The 18,093-nt window shown below is 40.4% G+C and overlaps 2 protein-coding genes across 3 annotated transcripts in view; both read left to right on the top strand.

The window, feature by feature from the left end:
* The window catches only part of LOC137108778 (FERM and PDZ domain-containing protein 4-like), a 39,186-nt gene extending 27,822 nt beyond the window's left edge, over positions 1-11,364 (top strand). For both annotated transcript variants that reach the window (XM_067493807.1, XM_067493808.1), the window contains exons 9-16: positions 1,080-1,199; positions 1,719-1,855; positions 2,179-2,305; positions 4,358-4,447; positions 4,566-4,748; positions 4,908-5,043; positions 5,687-6,691; positions 6,924-11,364. In XM_067493807.1, the coding sequence (XP_067349908.1) occupies positions 1,080-1,199; positions 1,719-1,855; positions 2,179-2,305; positions 4,358-4,447; positions 4,566-4,748; positions 4,908-5,043; positions 5,687-6,691; positions 6,924-10,279 (5,154 nt within the window). In that variant the 3' untranslated portion in view covers positions 10,280-11,364. The remainder of the gene's footprint in view (positions 1-1,079; positions 1,200-1,718; positions 1,856-2,178; positions 2,306-4,357; positions 4,448-4,565; positions 4,749-4,907; positions 5,044-5,686; positions 6,692-6,923) is intronic.
* Positions 11,365-12,317: 953 nt separating this feature from the next.
* On the top strand, positions 12,318-16,547 carry LOC137108837 (uncharacterized). The gene is made up of 6 exons (XM_067493918.1): positions 12,318-12,708; positions 13,026-13,130; positions 14,400-14,515; positions 14,705-14,866; positions 15,085-15,311; positions 16,195-16,547. The coding sequence occupies exons 1-6, from the start codon at positions 12,642-12,644 to the stop codon at positions 16,295-16,297; spliced, it is 780 nt and encodes a 259-aa protein (XP_067350019.1). The 5' UTR covers positions 12,318-12,641; the 3' UTR covers positions 16,298-16,547.
* The last annotated feature ends 1,546 nt before the right edge of the window (positions 16,548-18,093 follow it).

Below are 18,093 nucleotides of genomic sequence, written 5' to 3'. Positions count from 1 at the left end.
ACTATTTGTGCTGCTGTTTCTATGTGCCATACGGATTTATGCTGGTTCATATTTCTGTTTTGAAACAATTGAGACAGAAAAAGGCAACTATTTACTCAACTGCATTTATTTAATAGCTATTAGCAGTGGTTTAGGTATTTTACACATTAAACCTATTCTCATTTTATAAAATAAAATTCTGGTAATGACGTTAATAGTAAATATGTGAGTAATTGGATGAGAATACAAGCACCAATAGGTTTCTTACACATCATATTTACTTCCCTTCTTCTTGATACTTTATGCATTTTATCCAAAGCAATTGACAAGACACACACACACACACCGGCAGTAATTTGAAGTTTAGTGTCCTGCCTAAAGACATTTGGACAGGTGGACCAGAGGACCCTGTTGACCCTGCATCTAGTGGATGACCCACTTAACAACCAAGCCACCTGCAGCATTCTAGAGACATTAAAATTGTTCAAGTGGTAACTTAGAGAATCGTTGATTAATCGTTGACTAATTGATTTATATTTTGCTTGTATATCTCTGTATGGTTACTATAGTAAAATGTGTAATGTGGACCTTTTGCTTGTAATGTATAGAATTGCTACTTTCACTTATAATGGCACTGTGTCATATATCAATGGACATATCCTCATTATTATTAAATAGATTGGTTAATATGAGTTGTTAATATTATGCACCCCAGTATGACTCCAGTACACACTATGACCTCAATAATAAACAAATTAAATTATCAACTTAAAATGATAAAAGTAGTAATTTTGTAAGTTTGTAAGGTATATTTTACTCCCACTACTACTACAATACAACTACCACTTCTGCTGTGCCCAATAGAATGAATCATGTAATTTTTACTAGTGCTACAACTACCACTATTCCCACTACTACTAATTGCCTACTACTTGTTCTTCTATTACTATGAAGAAATATGCTACATACACCTATAAGAACAGTAATCGCAATTCCAATTCAGGTGAACTCGTTAAAATCCGTTTTTTGACAAACATATAAACAAAGGTAATATATCATCTGTTTTGTTTTCACCCCTGAAACCTTCTCTGTGATCCCAGGTGACCCAGAGGCCAGGCTCTGACAAGATGAAGTGTTTCTTTCGAATCAGCTTCGTGCCCCGGGACCCCCTGGAGTTGCTCAGGAGAGACCCTGTGGCATTTGAATACCTCTTTGTGCAGGTGTGGAAAGGTCTTAATTTGGATTAGTACATTAGCTAACTCATTAACTCTGATTATATACAATCCCAAATTAATAATGACTCTGAGAGGTTCACAATGCAACTTTTGGTGATCAACAGAATTCTTCTGATTTATACAGAATTAATCCTTTCAAGACAAAATCCTAATAGAAACAAAACCCCCGAATAAACCTACTCTTGTCTTTATAAAATAACAAATTGCTTCCCCATAGAATTCCTTGATAATTAGTCAAGTGAAAAAGCCTGAGAGAACGAAAGCTAATCATCTTTTCTTGTCAGAGTTCACCATTCAGTGCTTCCGAGTCTTCCATTTGGGAGTGGAAACTGCATCCCTTTGAAGGAATCTCAAGCCACAAAGGTTGAGAACAACTTATTTCATCACAGTGGGGATGCGTTTCTGCTCGATTTGTTCTATGGAGAGATGAAATGCACTTCACAAGCTCCAAAACTTGACGTTCTTAAGGATTCTTATGTGACTTTGCTTCCTGCTTTGCTGTAGAGTTGTAACGATGTGGTGTTGGAACGGTTCGGCCCAGAGCTGAAGTACGATGCTGCGCTACGATTGGCTGCACTGCAAATGTACATCCTCACCATGACAACTAGACAAAGTCAGAAGGTCTCTCTCAAATATATCCAGTAAGTTTGTGTGTAAGGCAGTTGTGGTTTGTGTTTTTGACACGTTAATGTTCTGGAATGTCACTGTTGTACAGCCTGGAGCTTATCTATCAATAAATTATAGACTGACTTGGGCATTTCTCTAAAAGATCTGTATGAGGCATATAGGAATTTCTCGTCCTGTTTTCCTACTTTAAATGGACACATCCCTTGTTAGCATTCTGGGAGTTAACATCGACCAGTTTCTAGTTTTGGAAATTCTTTTCTGGATGTATTTAACTCACATCTGGAAGTTCTTATTTTCTGAGGGTGATTTTATGCTGAACTCAATCTCATCTTAACAGAAAGGAGTGGGGTTTTTCCCTGTTCCTGCCTCCTGCTGTGCTGTCCAGCATGAAGGAGAAAAACATCAAGAAGGCTCTGACACACATCCTCAAAACGAACCAGAACCTTGTGCCTCCAGGGAAAAAAGTAAGCAGTTCTCTTTTGTCTTTCTTTGCCCTTGTTAATAAACTTCTGAAGCGCGCACATGCTCACAAACACATTGTCTCCCTGTTTTCTGATGCAATATCCTAAAATAGCATCGCCGCCACACACTCACCCTTGTCAACCTATGACCCTTTATTGAGCCAGACCTTGAATACTAATGGGAACAACAAGCAAAATGAATCACCAAACTGTGTTAATAATTAGATATTCATATTCACACACACACACATATGTCCCAGTCAGGGGCTGCTGATCAAAGTTCAGAGCTAAACTTTTTAAGATTCTGGCGAAAAGTTTTCATGAGACAAGCAGCTATTTTTCTGCCCATTCCCCATCACTCATTACCACTTACAAATGAGCAGTTTTGTAACATTCAACCCAACTAATATTTAATCTGGACAGAACTAATCCCATGTAGGGTAGTTCTGTCTGACTGTTCTTACTTCTACGAACTAAAAAGTGCACATTTTTTATGGGTTTTTATGGGTCTTTAAATTATTTTACCAATTTTCTTCTCTAGGAACAAATGAGCATTGGGATAAGTGCCACAGAGTCAGACCAAGAAATTCCTGTTTTTTCTTTTCTTTTTTAAGGGAATTAATGATAGTAAGAGGTATATAGAATATTTTTAGCCTAATTCTGTCTTGATGTTTAGGCAATAAAGGTTGATTATGAATTTATATTCAGGGGTTTCAAGTCAAGCTTTTTATCTTTCAGTATACCTAAATTAAATTCAATTGAAATTAGCAGCAACTTTATCCATTGCAGCAATAGGTTATTGCATCATGATGATGTTTAATCTGATTAGTCTGATTAGTTCCTCTTATTAATATAATTGTAATAGTGCTAACAAACAAGCCAGTGTTAAAGGCAGATGAATATCTCTTTATAATTGGATAAACATTTTGGCAAACGATTCAAATAACTCAATCTTCTTAGTGACTGGTTGAAGATCAAACACATTTATGACACTCACAAAATATTAAATTATATATATATTTTTCCCAAATCTTATGTTGTCTGTAAGAAATGAAACAGAACTACTTATCTGGAGGGAAATTAGCAGTGCCAATCCTGATTTACCTAACACAGCTTCATGCAGCAGCGGATGAAGAAATGTAAGATACATTACTCATACATGTCATCTGTATATGTGTTTATATCTCTCTATAAAATGTCAGTCACCTGAGATGGGTAATGCTCTCTTTTTAGCTGTAAAATGTGCAGTCATATAATTTGTATTCACAGTGGCAGGTGATATCCAGTCAATTCATTAGCGAGAAATACAACGGAGTAGCAACAGTGAGCTGCCATGCTCATTACAGACTGGAAGCTATCACTCAGCCTTCATCGGAAAAGGCCGCTCACTCTGTTTTATGGAAAGACTATGGTTTGGCTAAGAATTTTATTAAAACATGATTTTTTTAATCCTGATATCTGGTTTCAACAAGCAAGGTCAGGCATCCCATTAGCCCTTTGTTTGTGATAGTGAATTGAAATATTTCTGAATTATACATAGGTACAATATTGGGGGATTGTACAGTAGATTGTGTACCTTGTGAGGCTGATGAGTATTTGAAGTGATTCTAAATAGAAAAACACATAAATACACACTGTCATTTTTATTGAACTACTTCTGCATTAATGAATTTCTATGCCTGAACCTGTGGCGCTCAAACACTGGAGCACTAAAGACCTATTGGAAATGTGCCAGTTGATGATGATGGCAGTAGAGGCATCAGTACTTTAGAACAGATACTCCTTTGGTTCTTTCAAGCCATTGATTCTAAATGGCTGGAGGGATACACATCCACACAAACAAGCCATAAAAAGTACTGCAGTGGAGCAGTTCTTCAAATTTTGATCTGATTCGAATTATATGATGGGACAGTATACAGTAATGGAAAAACACTGGGCCAGATCACAATGGCTTAAGAGTGCTTTACATCCTGACTTAAATGGACAAATGTGTGTATTCGGGTTGATGATTTTGTTTTGGCTGCTAACAAATCCATTTCACTTCTATCTGTGCAGCTAACCGCTTTGCAGGCCAAGGTGCATTACCTGAGGTACCTCAGTGAACTAAGGCTTTATGGAGGGAGGGAGTTCAAATCAATACTTTTGGTAAGGCCACTAGTTCTGTTGAGGATTTGTTAAAGTTAATGAATAAATGTGACTATGGTCAAATTTAGGAAAAGTGTGACGTCGCTATAGACTTATGCATGCACACTGCTCTCTGCAGCAAGGAGAGAAACAGACAGATGTGATGCTGTTGGTGGGCCCACGTTATGGCATCAGTCATGTGATCAACACCCGGACAAACCTGGTGGCCCTATTGGCCGACTTCAGCCATGTCAACCGCATCGAGATCCTCACTGAGGATGACACCAACGTCCGACTGGAGCTGCATGTTTTGGATGTCAGGGTGAGCGCCGTTCTGAAAGCAGGAGTGTGAACAAACATCATTGTGACCAACAAAAATGAAAACATAATTATTTTTCCTTTCCTTCCTTTTTCTTTCATCTTCCTCATTTCAACATCCTTTTCTACCTTTCCTCTTTTGTTTTCTACTTCCTTTTTACAGCCCATCACACTTATCATGGAAGCAAGTGATGCAATGAACCTTGCCTGTCTTACAGCAGGGTACTATCGCCTCCTAGTGGACTCAAGGAGGTCTATTTTTAACATGGCCCATTGCAATAACACTGGAGGGGATGATGGTAATCTATTTTTTAACTATGTATGTATGTGTGTTTGTTTGTCAGAGAGTATGAATTACAAAATAAAAGGAGAAGCTCTCTAGGACCAGCTATGCTGTTCTCATACAAAAATGTCTTAATGTCACATGACAAACTATGAGGCAGCAGTTTTTTTAATTAATATTAAAGTGATTGACTCTTCTTCAGATGTTATTTAAATGTAATAAATTCATGTCTGAAGGACAGATTATGTCCATGAGATGCAGTACAACTATATCACATTACACTGCAGCAGCAAGCCAAATTTCCCAAAGTCCTTCACATTTAGAAGTTTATAGCCCATATTTAAATCTTTCAAATGGTCAAATGGTCAGCAAATGTGTCTCTTTTCCAGTGAACAAAGTCCTATGATCTTTGTCCAGGGGGAATACTCCTTATAAAACCATTCATAGAAGTTGAGAAGACTCTTGTTCTGACACATTTTGAAAGACAAAGACTAGATTAAATAGCATAAAAACATATGGTTTACAGCCTAGCGTAAAACCCCAAACGTCTTGTGGGTGCACATTCAAAAGTGTAGTGAAGAGAAGCTCTTTTAAAATGTAACCAACATAAAATATAGAACACATAAAGTAATAATGCCTTGTACTGCTGCTGTCTGCAGGTCAGGATCGTGTCCTGGAGTGGCCGTACAGCACATCTTTTGGAGACAATGAGGAGTCACCACCCAGCCAAGAAGTGGTCTACAACAGGAATTCTGAGCATCCAGATGGTCAAAACAGTATCTCTCCTTACTTTCATGAACCCCAAAACCCTGACAGGGACCTTGGGACACGGAGAAGTCCAATGCCACCTCCTCTCCCCCCTGCCACCAGACACAAAACTCAAGGCTCACCTCGGAGCGCCAAAGTGTCATTTATTTTTGGAGGGGACCCTCCCTTAAACAAGCCGAAGAACTCAGGCTATGAAAGACTGTTGGAGAGCCCTGAGGTACCTGACCCCAGAGTGCCCTACTTACACAACAACACAGACTTTCAGCCACAGGACAGGGTGCCATTTCAGTTCAGTGGCCTGACTCATGTCTATACCAACATTATAAGTGAGGAGGGTGGTGAGGAGCCACTGCTTAGGGAACTATTTTATCGTGACACAACAGATGACGCAGAGGATGACGATGAAGCTTCCTGTGAAGAAGACTCCACTGGAGGGACACCAGTAGGTGATGAGAGAGGAGGCGGAGACGAAAACTGTGGCAACCAGGGAGGAGGGTTAGCCACAGCAGCTGGCAAAGCTACATTCCTCACGCTTTCAGGTTCCACCGATGACATCATTGATCTGACGTCACTCCCTCCTCCTGAGGGAGACGACGGCGTCAATGACGATGAAGATGACGCACTGCTGCAGACGCTCAACCTTGCAATAGCAGCCCCACCACCAGGTTTTAGGGACAGTTTAGATGAGGATGCAGCTACCGAGGGAAGGACACGAGATGGTGAAGACATCCCAGTATCTTTAATTGATGCTGTTCCAACACATGGGGAGGGTGAAGGGAGCAGAGGAGGCGAGAGAAGGCTGGATAATGCAGTCATGAATACTCTACAGGCACTGGAGGCTCTATCTGTCTCTGAGCAGAGACCTCCTCTACTACCACCAAACACTAACAATCCAGGTTAGTTAAAAACTAACGCAAGCAATAATGTTTAATCACCAACATTTATGTCTTTCACATACCTTTCACTTACCAAAACTCACTCAAAATGAATTCTCAGATTTGAATATTTGTTTAATGTTCCTTCATATTAATTGCAAATGTGGTGAAAGCGCTGTGCAATATTTATGACAACATATTTTACTGCGCTTAACTTTTACTTGAATGACCCTTTGTATCCCTTATTTTCTAGGTGTTTATACATCTCGAGGATTTAGCCCACAGTCGTCCTCAGATTCTGGCAATGAGACGAACTCATCAGAGATGACTGAAATCTCTGAACTGGCTGCTACTCACAGGCTTAGCGAGAGCCACATGCGACTTCTGGTGGCCACAAGGGAAGGATACCAACCTTTACTTGAGGAGAAGACAGAATTCCCCACCTCCCCCGAAGGAGGAACGGTACAAAAAAAACCTCGTAGTCCAACACAGCACCTTCAGCCACCAGCAGTCCCTCCAAGACGAAGCCCCCAGTTGGACACTGCATCATCAGAGCCAGAGAGCTTGGAGGCGAGGTCCCAAACTAACCTGTCATCCACTCTGCAGAGACCAAGTTCCACCACACCAGGAGGCAAACACCATAAAAAGTCTGCAGATTCCAGCGGGAAGTATAACACTTTCAGCACAAGAGAAGGGTATCGAGGTGAAATCAGTGGCAGTCACAGCCACCTTGACTTGGATCAGCGCACATCATTCTGTGAACGAGGGGAAAGTCAAAAAAGACAAAATTCTTTTTTGGCTGAAAATTCTGCAGCTGAGGGCCTCGGAGTGAACAGCATCGCTTGTGACCATCACAGAATTACCCGACCTCCGTCCTCTACCTCCGATCGGCTATTGGACGTTGTCAACTTGACGGATTGTGGCACAGATTCTGGAGCTGGAGGTGTTGAGCAAGATGAACATTTAGTTGTAACATCACTACTGTCCCCAACCAAAAAGGCCAGATCAGGAGGATCTGACCAGGGATCAGACATACAAAGTGACCATCAGCCAATTTCAAGACAGCAGAGTGTTGCAAGGTTGTGTGAGTATCACCTAGCAAAAAGGATTTCAAGCTTGCAAGGAGAAGCTCACAGTTCGTTACAGGGTTCTCTGTGCTCGTCATTGGATGCAGGTGGCAGCACAAACAGTAGTGCCTGTGGCACCCCAACTGATTCACCACTGGGCCCTGTTGAATCAAAACACCACCATTTGCAAAGGCACCAACTTTCTAGTTCCTCCTCCTCGTTACTCAGGGTGCTAAACTATGAAGATAGCAAGCCTGGAATGTCTCATGGCATCCCTGGCCAAAACACTCAGGCAAAAGACCTCCACCCTCACGCAGACCCTGCCCTCCTTAGGAAAATGTTGCCCAATATTCACCCTCCTGCTGCTGGGGCTGAATTAGGCCGCCCCTCCTCAGCCACACCATCTAAGCATAAAGAGACAACAGGTACAGTAAGCAAGAGATCTCACAATGATCTCCATGGTAAACAACAGGCCTACTTAAAGGCTCTGAACCAGAAAGAAGGCAGTGAGGCCTACAGACAGCTGATTAACTATCTAACTGTCAGCCAGATGCATCAGGGAGGAAAGCTCCACAGTGCAGGCATGGGAGGGGCGGTGAAAAAGGACAACAGGCGCTTTATCACTAGCAACCCCCAGCTTGTTGAAATGGTTAAGAATCGGAGCAACACTATTGCTCGCTGCCCATGTATGCCTTCCTCCGTATCATCCCCATTCCTCAGCCCAAATTCAGTAAACCCAAATGCAGCCACCATGCAGCTAGCAAACAAAAATCCACTGTTATATCACTCTGCCACACTTCCTGCCAAACTCAAGAGAAGTCCCGACACGCATACTCAAAGACTGAACGACAGTTTAGATTTAGGGAGAGCTACTGCTGAGAGAAGGAGCTCATTTTCTGGCCTGGAAAGTGAGCTAGAGCGGAGTGGAATGGACCCAGAGCACTTCCTGTCCCTGTATAAGAGAGAGAGCTGCACCAGCCATGATATGGGTTCCATCACAGGTGGAAACCATGAGGGTGGTAACATTAATCGTCTCCCACCTCGATCAAGAAGCCAGCCGTGTAGTAGCACAGAGGACTGGTTTAAATCAGACCCAAGGGTGAAGTCAGCAATTCGTCAGTCTCCTTATCCTCCTTCTAATGATTCTCTTTGTTTCCCTGCTGCCCCCGGTATAAGTGGTAAGCGAGCAGACCTCAACACCATCTCTCTAGGAAGGGGAGACCACCCATCAGCTTTTGTCAGACAGACATCAAGCAGAGCTTGCATTACATCTCCAACTCCTATCCCACAATCTCCACCTCCTCCACCACCTCCCCCACCTCCTCCTTTGTCTTTACCTGTGCAGACCAACACTAGCTCTAGCTCCAACTCAGGATGCACACAGGATTCTATCCATTCCATCCATTCTCGACAGAATCAGAACCACATTCAGACAGTTACTCAACAGACAGATCCCTTCAGCAATAACCTGCAAAGGGGTCGGGAGCTCAAACGCAGCTCCAGCAATGTGACCGCCAGTTCTGGTAGTGTAGAAGTTCTGTTTGATAAGTCCACTCGAAGCCGTAGCCAGCAGCCCTTGTCACCGTCTGTGCCCCTGCAAAGTGAGTTCAAAATGCAGCGGAGGCCAACAAGGAAGCGGCTCTCAAAGAGCTACTCGCAAGGCTCTGTATCCTCCCACACCACCTGCTGGTCCACAGGTAGTAGGCTAGACAGTAGAAGGGCATCTGTGGCATTCCCATTGCAGAAAGATGCTAAACATATGAAGGGCTCTCAAAAACTTGACAATAGTCCCTGGAGATGCAATGGACCTTTTAGCTACTGTTTCTTTAAACGTAAAAGTGAGGGTGAAGAGGATGAGATCGAGTGGGAGAGGCCCAGGCGAAGCCGTTGTGGAAATGATATTGACAGTGACTGTGCTTCTGGGTCAGCTATATTGCCTTGTGGCTCGGCGGTGGATGCAGCTGGGGAGCAGCTGTATGGGGAGGTCCTCAACAACATGAGTTTTAGTGACCGCCTCTCACGAATCAATGCACTCAAGGACCGCATGTATTACTCCCCTTCTGGCTTTAGCGACGTCCGCCGGGATGCCAGTGAACTCATTGCATTGGTGAGATCCAGCGTGGGTCGCTGTGATCGCGGAGCCCAGATGCCATTGCAGGATGTATCCCAATACAAGCAGCTCCTCTCTGTTGAGTCAAAAGAGTTAGGCAGGGCATGCCGGAGGATGGCACAGGCCCACAGCAGTCCTGAGGAGATGCTGCTAGCTGTCACTTGTAGCTTCCAGGTGCTGTGCTGTCTCTGTGAAGCGTGTATGTGTCTGGTTAGGGGGCTTGGAGCCTCAGCCTCACACCAACAGAGAGAAGTTGTGGCAAAGGTTGACGAGGTTGTTATGAACTACATCTGCTTGCTCAAAGCAGCTGAAGCTGCAACAGTGGGAGCACCAGGAGAGCACAGTGTAAAAGCCCTTGTCCGCCACTCTAGTACAATGTCTGCTATATCTAACGCACTCACTCGCTCTCTTAAAACGCTGCTAAGCAAGTAGAGGCTACTTCTTGTGCTTTATAGTGTGGCCTAGCGAGTCAGTAGAATTCTGTCTTTAAGCATCTTGTTATTTGTCTGCTGGAAGAGTCATATATATTTCAAATTAGGTGTGTAACAAAAATAACTGTGTCAGACTGCAATCATGTAGACTTACCATGAAAGTTACTTAACTTTGAAAAGGCGACTAAGATGTTAAAAGGCAGTCCTATCTGACTGCACTTGCTTTTTGTGATGACAATATTGTAATGTATATTTACAAAGCCATACTGTCACACATCATATGATATGTACCTAATAGATAACCTTTTACCTGTGCATTATATAACTTAAATAAAGAATGTATATAATGTACATAAATACACTAAAATTCTATTATTTGCTGTAGCAGTTTCAAGAAGCTGGTGTATTAAGCTTCATTTGTTTTAATATTGGAGTGAATTGACTTTCAGTTCAATCAGTTCATAAAATGCAGTTTTACTACAAATATTTATAACTGTAATTATAACAATTTACCTGTAGAAGTATAAGTAAATAATGTCACTGCACATCCAGTGAAAAAACATTTGCTGTTTTATTTACATGTTAAAAGTAATGTTACATTTCTGAATGACTGTGTAAAGATGAATTGATTTAAGCCCTGTTGCATTACAATTTGATTTGGTTTATTTTTGAAAATGGAAGCAACATTTGTTAGGAAAGTTTAAAGTACAGTGAAACATATTGCACAACATTTAATCAAAGCTTGTACAAATATTATTTCAGACATAAATATTAAACTATAAAAACTATTAAAAACTATTCCCCTACAAAGTAAGTCTTATTATTGAACTAGTATTATTATAATACTTTCAAGTAAGCAAATAAATAAATATTTAAATCAATTGAGAATAATTAAAATATATTTGAATTAATTATCTCTATTTTTATTTTGTTTTATTTAATATTATTATCTATTTTGAAATCAATTCTGTCAGTACTTGAATTATATATTATGTATCAAGATGCAGTTATCTCTTGACAGCAACATTTTAAATTTAGATTTTTTTTCAATACTTCACCAACCTATTAAAAGACATTTTACAGATATTTTTATGGCTCTTGCATGTTTTTTTGTTGTTGTTGTTGTTGTTGTTGTTATAGAAAGTTGTTGAACATCAGTTTCATGAAACTATTACTGTCAAAATTACATCAAAGCTCTCGTGTCATTTTACAGCTTGCGTAAACACTGTTGATTTTTTTAGACATTTTTGTTGGGAGGCTGTTCGAATTAAAACATGTTACTTTGTGAATGAACAATCTACTCTTCATAGTGAATCTACATGCACATATATTTATTTCTTAGAATAGATCTTTGGTTAGACGCATGGCGCGCAGACAGGGAAAAGAAGAGGGAGGTTTGTGGCAACTCTTTTTGTTCTTTTTTTATTTTTTCAAGGGTTCATGACAACTGTAAGCCTACAGATAATACTTGATTTCCAATCTTCTCCAAGGTTTAGAAGAAAAAAGGCAATTATGTATAACTGTACAACTGGCATTTTTTCAGTAATAGTGTGGTTGTCTAAAATTGATTACTGTTAGTTCCTTCAGTAAGGCTCACTAACCCTCAGCAATCAGATATCTAGGTGCAAAAAACGTACAATATTCAGCAAATAATTCCAAAATAAAGCTCAGGTTTAAAGAGATCAAGCAAAAATAATAAAATGATCATTTAGTGTAAAAAAAAAAAGGGATTGTACACATTCGGATATGACACAAAGTCAATAAGAGTGGTACTTCTTTCTTTCTCTGTAACTATAGAATATTTTAGTGTGGGCCCGGGTGTGTGTCTGTGCACACGTACTAAGAAGTCCATGCATGTGTTCACGTGATCGGTTACTGAAGCAGCAGAGGAGATAGAGTCTTGCAGACGAGGGGGGGGAGGGTAGTGGGGACAGTGGTGCAGATAGGAAAACAGCTGCCGCCTCATTAGCATTTTGGGCGCCTGTATTACGTTGCAGCGACGTGACCCAATCATGTTGACCCATGCAGCAAACCACGCCCGCGCGGCAACTCGTGTCGCGCGCCTCATCATTGTAGTGGCTGCGGGGAAGACAAAAAGTTCACAGTTAGTTTCTTCTTCACTTCGACCGGCGTTGCATGCATGGTGGCACTGGTTTAAGTTTTCTGTTTTTTTTTTTTTTTAAAGGCGTGAAAGCAAAGTTTGTCTTCGCTGTGGATATTAGCTTGTTCGAAAACTTCTGAAAGTGGCTGCTGAAGCCGGGTCTGACTGCTACCGTGGAGGTTATTGTTGGGCACCCCGCGGGGTTTAAAGTTCAGCTAACAGCAGCGTCGCTGGCCTTTATCAGCCGACTGGTTTGGACACAATGGCAGCTGTGTGCCAGCCACGACGTGCCCTGGTGGAAATACCTGCCCCACAGCCTAAGATTGCAGGTAAGTCTGATATCTGACAGCTTTTTATTTAGGCTGCCGAAGGTGGTGTAACTCTGGTTCTTTGTGGTCGAGGCGCCACTTTGCTATCATGCTAATGTTATCACAAGCGCGCGCCCCCACGTTAGACCTAAGAAATTATTGTTATCAGTTATCTTGACATTTGGAGAACCCACACAATTTTCCTGAAAAAAAAATAGGCATTTTACCATAAACGACATGTTTCTTGTTTATGTGGTTCATGTGGTACATTGTAGGGAACATTAACCAAGTAAAAAGTAACACGTTGCAACTTTTTCATCTTCATATTTTCTCTACAGCTCGGATGAGGAGGTCGTACCTAGAGATTCTAAGTGCTCGGATGGCTCCGTCTCCACTTCCACGGGGGAGAAGCGCAACTACAATCACGAGGCGTGTGTCTTCACGTAAGTAGCTACTGTAGCTAAGCGATTATTAGTTCACCTGTTGAACTAATGCGCATTTGGCCTTTAAGCTTGTAGGAAGCCTAATGGAAAGAGAAACCTATACAGTGATAATGGGGATAATGTGCGTGTGTGTGTACAGCGTGGTGGATTAGAGAACGCTGTCTTCTACCACTCCTGATTCCCCTTTCAATAATATTTGGACACCTGACGGCTTGTATCAATGAACTGAAAAATAAAGGTCAGGGCAATATAGTTGTTCTAATTGTACTTGTCCTAAAAACATTTATGATGCATTTTCTCTACTTAAAGCAATGCAACCATCTAAAGATGGTAACTTCGATATTGTAAAGGCGATCTTAATCGTATCTGATTTTCCAACAATTAGATCGTTGTATGCCAAACGTTCAACATTTATTGTATTCGTTGCTCAACTTAGCCGACAACGGACTGATTCTAAAATACAAGTTTACGAACAGTAATTTCATCAAACAAGTTTCTCAAAGTATGGCTAAACTCACAGAGCTCTGTAAGAAACCGTGTCCCTCCACAGCTACACACCGAACCTTTTGCTTGGTCCCCATTCCTTTAGTCCACTTACTGTCTCTTGTAGTCCACGTGGTTTCATTGATAACTGGACAACAAAGTTAAAATATGTCATTAACAACATCATCAGTACATCTATAGGTTTACCTCTTAATCCAAATAACAACATAAGCAGAAAAACAGAGGAAACCCTGGTTGGCTCATACATACCTGGGTCCTCATTTTGCTCCAATATAAGAAACATTCGCAATCTTAATATTGGAAACAATTACTAAATTACTTATGTACAAACAGACTCATCAACAATCATCACAATTTGCCCAGGAACAAAAGTGTGGTTTGCATGTGTCCATTTTAGCTGCCTTTGGAGTTCAGTTAGATATTCCTTAGCCCAACTTTGTAAAAGAGATCTGTCATACACTGAACTTGCCTCCGTCTATGGTGGCCATAAAGACTCTCGGAGGTGTCTGGTTTGGGTCTTTTCTTGTTTTGCTTCAGGTTTTTTTTTTTTTTTTCTTCCTAGCTGAATATCTTGGACAATATTTTCTAATAGCTCCTTTCTCTTTCCTGATGAAGTTAGAAGCCTATCTTTTCAATCTGAGGAGCCATGCTACGGCAGTTTTAAGCATGTCCATGATGAGTAGTACTCTCTCAACCTTTGCTTTATATCTGTGCTTTTTGCGAAATTCCTAATTACTCTCCTAATTACAAGCCTTGGTTTTTCAGTGGAGTTGTGGAACGGGAGGATAGAGGAGCAGTGTGAGAAGATGGAGGACCATCACAGCCCACTCTCCAATCATCAACTTGTACAGCTAATCAGATCCCTCATCTTAGTTGAACAGGTAATAATCCTGGTCATCCCACATAACTGCATTAATAAGAATAGTAAAGCACAGAACATTAGGTATTTATGTTCAATATACATAGAATATGACTTTATTGATTTATTGTATACTATTAGCTTACAAAGTAAAGTAAAATGTACACCTCAACTAATCACCTTCACCTCCCAACCTAATGTGTTATCTTAGAGCCAAGAACCCAGGATCCTGGCCTCAGACCTGAAGTATCTCCAGGAGGACTTGCACCTAAAGAAGGCTAATGTTTACAGGTCCATACCCTACTCACGATTTGGCTCCAACAGGGATGCTCATTGCTACAGGAAGGCCTACCCTCACCTTGTGGCTTTTAAAGTGAGTATCAGTGGTGTCCAGCGTATTAGTATAGGTTGACTACTGTCTGTGCTGTTTAATTCTCATTTTAGATGTTTAAAAGAAGTAGTTGGCTTTTGAAAAACCTCTGTTTTTCTAATTTAGGGGTATTTTTGGCAAAGAATTAATAAAATTTGCTCAGTGTGGCTGTAACCTAAGAATGACATCCTAATCAGTCCCTTCCACATCCTCCATAATAGGTTTCGTGTCAGGAGTGGGGCCAAGTTCTTCTTAGGAACAAAGAGTGGGATCCTGTGTTGGAGCACACACTGATGGCATGGCGCTACACCAGCGAATTGCCGCAGTGGGATACAGCGAATCACAATGCTCTCCGAGAACAGTGTTACAGCATTCTGGCGGCTCACAGCCTCACTGCTCTCAACCACTACCACCCTGAACCCAGCAGAGGACGCGAGCTGCTCAGAAGGTAACACTTTGACAGTTTTTAAAGGCGTGAGAAGAGTATGTATTTTAATAAGCATACATACATTGGTAACGTGTCAAAATGTGCACTAACCTTAAATATATTTTTATATTAAAGTATTCATTCTCTAAATACTAAAATGTGGTCAGCATTTACACTTTATGCATGGATTGGATAGATCAGACTGAATCAGCTATTTTCTTGTTCATGATTAAACAGATAAAGTCAGTTATTTTATTTTATTGCACTAATAAGGTATTTATTGCCCACACACTTCACTACCGTTAACCGAGCAGGCCACTGGTTGCTTTTTATTTAGCACTCTAAAAATTCAATGCTGATACTCAACGTCCTGTGGGTTTGCCGCATTCTTCTTGCTGGGGTTAAAGACCAATTCCAACTTTAACATTAGGCTGAAGCAAAGCCACATGGGTATCTGACTCCTCTTGAAGCTGTTGAATGCAAGTTCCCTCACCTTTTAACCTCAGTCACTTTCCGTTTCCACCTTTTGTCATTATCTAGGTGCTAATCTGTCACTGATGTGCATTAAACATTTTAGGCATTTTGTTATATAGCAGCTAAAGTAAGATTTACAACCTCCTAAGTAATACTTAGTAAGTAATAGTAATACTTCTGAACTTCTGAATGAGGATAGTAATAAATGTTCCAGCTAAGAACTTGCATTCTGCCAACTACTTATTCTCTTGATGTTATCTTAATTGGTTTATAATATCCTTAGTCGTACCTAGTGATTAAGTTGTAGTTTTTTAAATCGACTGACCAGCACCAGAAAGCATAAGGGCTATGTGGTCATGGTATTGTTGTAGAACTAAAGTTTCAAGGTCAAACCAGTTTAACAGATCACTCTTCTGTTTCCTGTCTCTAGGATGAGAATGGCTCAGCTACACAGCCTCTCAATTGTGCCCTGTATTCAGGAGTTGCAGAGGATTATGGGATGCTCAGATGTTTCTGCTATGGATACAAAATAACACTATCTAAACAGATGTGATCGTTTGAAGTGTGCATCATAGACCTAAAAGTTTGTGTGTGTGTGTGGGCCAAAAACAATGTTCCTAGTAGCTTGTTTAGAGAAACCACTACAGTGTTTTTCCAAATGACATGATGGGAGCAAAAAAAATGCCAGATATTGCAGGTTTCAAAAGGCAGTGAAACCCTTCCTCTAAATAGACCAGCATTTTTACATAAACCTGAAAGTATTACTTTAAAGAAAATAACTTATGTTACTTTACCCACCTCATGATGTTTGTAACATCACCTACCTAAAAGCTTTATTACAACATTTCTATTTAGAGGAGCATTCACATCCAAAGAAAATTGGATGTGATGGTTCTGGCAGCAATGTAATCATTTTTTTAGAACTTTGTATAAAATTTGAATATTGCATTGATAAATTAAATGTTAAGTATGAAACTTGTTTTTTTTTTTTTTGTTTTTTTTTTTGAAATGGGTGTGTATATGTTCTTGAAACTGTTGCCTTTTCCATCGGTATTTGTGTGTGGTTTGTTTATACAGAACTGTGTCAATGATTGCACTGCGTCCTGAAAACTTGAACTTTTTGAGAAAATAGATCCATTAATTTAAATAAAGTTATTTTCTACTGCAAAGACAGTTGTTCATGTTCTGTGTCTTCCATGTATCCTTAATCCTTTCTGTCTTAACTGTACTTTTATCTGCAAAGAATAAGTCTGTTCCCAAAGCTTTTAACCAGTTAAATTTGGTAGAAGCTTAAATTGTGCTGTTTTCTTATATTTTCACCAGAATTAGTGATTATTTTTCCAGGATTGACATAATGCCAATTTCCACTATTATCGGCTTATAGTACATTGTTTATATAACCCATGTTGATTCTGGCCATTATTTTTCCACAGCCCCCAAAGACCTGCTGGGTGTTTCAGATAGTACCATAGTTCCCTGTTTTTAAATCTGAATGTAATATATTCTCTGAGGGTGGGTTGGTAGTTTAATCCAATTTATCCTGAAGTTGATTTGTAGGCTGAGAGAGTTAATTTCTAGACTATAATGTCTGTAAAGCACCTTGATTAAAGACTGCTGCTTCTTAAAGATGGGCCATCACTGTAGATAATAGGATTAATTTATCAATAGATTGATCATTTGTCTGTTCTGTCAGTGAGGGAGCTGTGGTCTTTAAGTTACCGTTTTGGACCACTAGGTAGAGCTCATGCTGCACCGTTTCCAATGTGTAGTCGTCGTCTGCGGTGTCAGGCTTGTGACTTCAGTGCAGGAACACTGTTAATAATGCTGGATAAATAGCTGTTGCTATGGTACTGTGTAGAGTGAATATTAGATTATTTTTAAAAGCTGTTCGGGGCTGTGGGTAATGAATGGGAGGTTGGTCAGATGAGAGGCTGTTAGTTCACAAGCAGACTTCCTGCTGTGAAAGTTCTGTCATACTAAAGACTTTTTGATAACTTTCTTTTAATAGAGGGACAAATGCAATGAAATTAAGTTCCACTATACTTATATTTTTTACCAATTTGACAATTACAAACAATTTTATTCAGCACTTTAGTGTTTGGTTGTGATGGTCTGCTGCCCTGTGAAAATTGCTATTTGTAATCTTGTTATTCCACAGACTGGAGTATATTGATATTAGCCTATGGCATCTTATATAAATGTTGCCCACCTATTCGCAGAGATATATGGTGTTGTTGTCTGTAAATTGGAGAATAAATTGGTGGACCCATGGTGGTTCGGACTCCCACAACTGAGCCCACATGCTGTCCTACATCAAATCCCTCTGGAG

The sequence above is a fragment of the Channa argus genome, chromosome 23, assembly GCF_033026475.1.
Source record: "Channa argus isolate prfri chromosome 23, Channa argus male v1.0, whole genome shotgun sequence".
NCBI lineage: Eukaryota > Metazoa > Chordata > Actinopteri > Anabantiformes > Channidae > Channa > Channa argus.
This window is presented reverse-complemented; position numbering and strand designations above follow the sequence as displayed.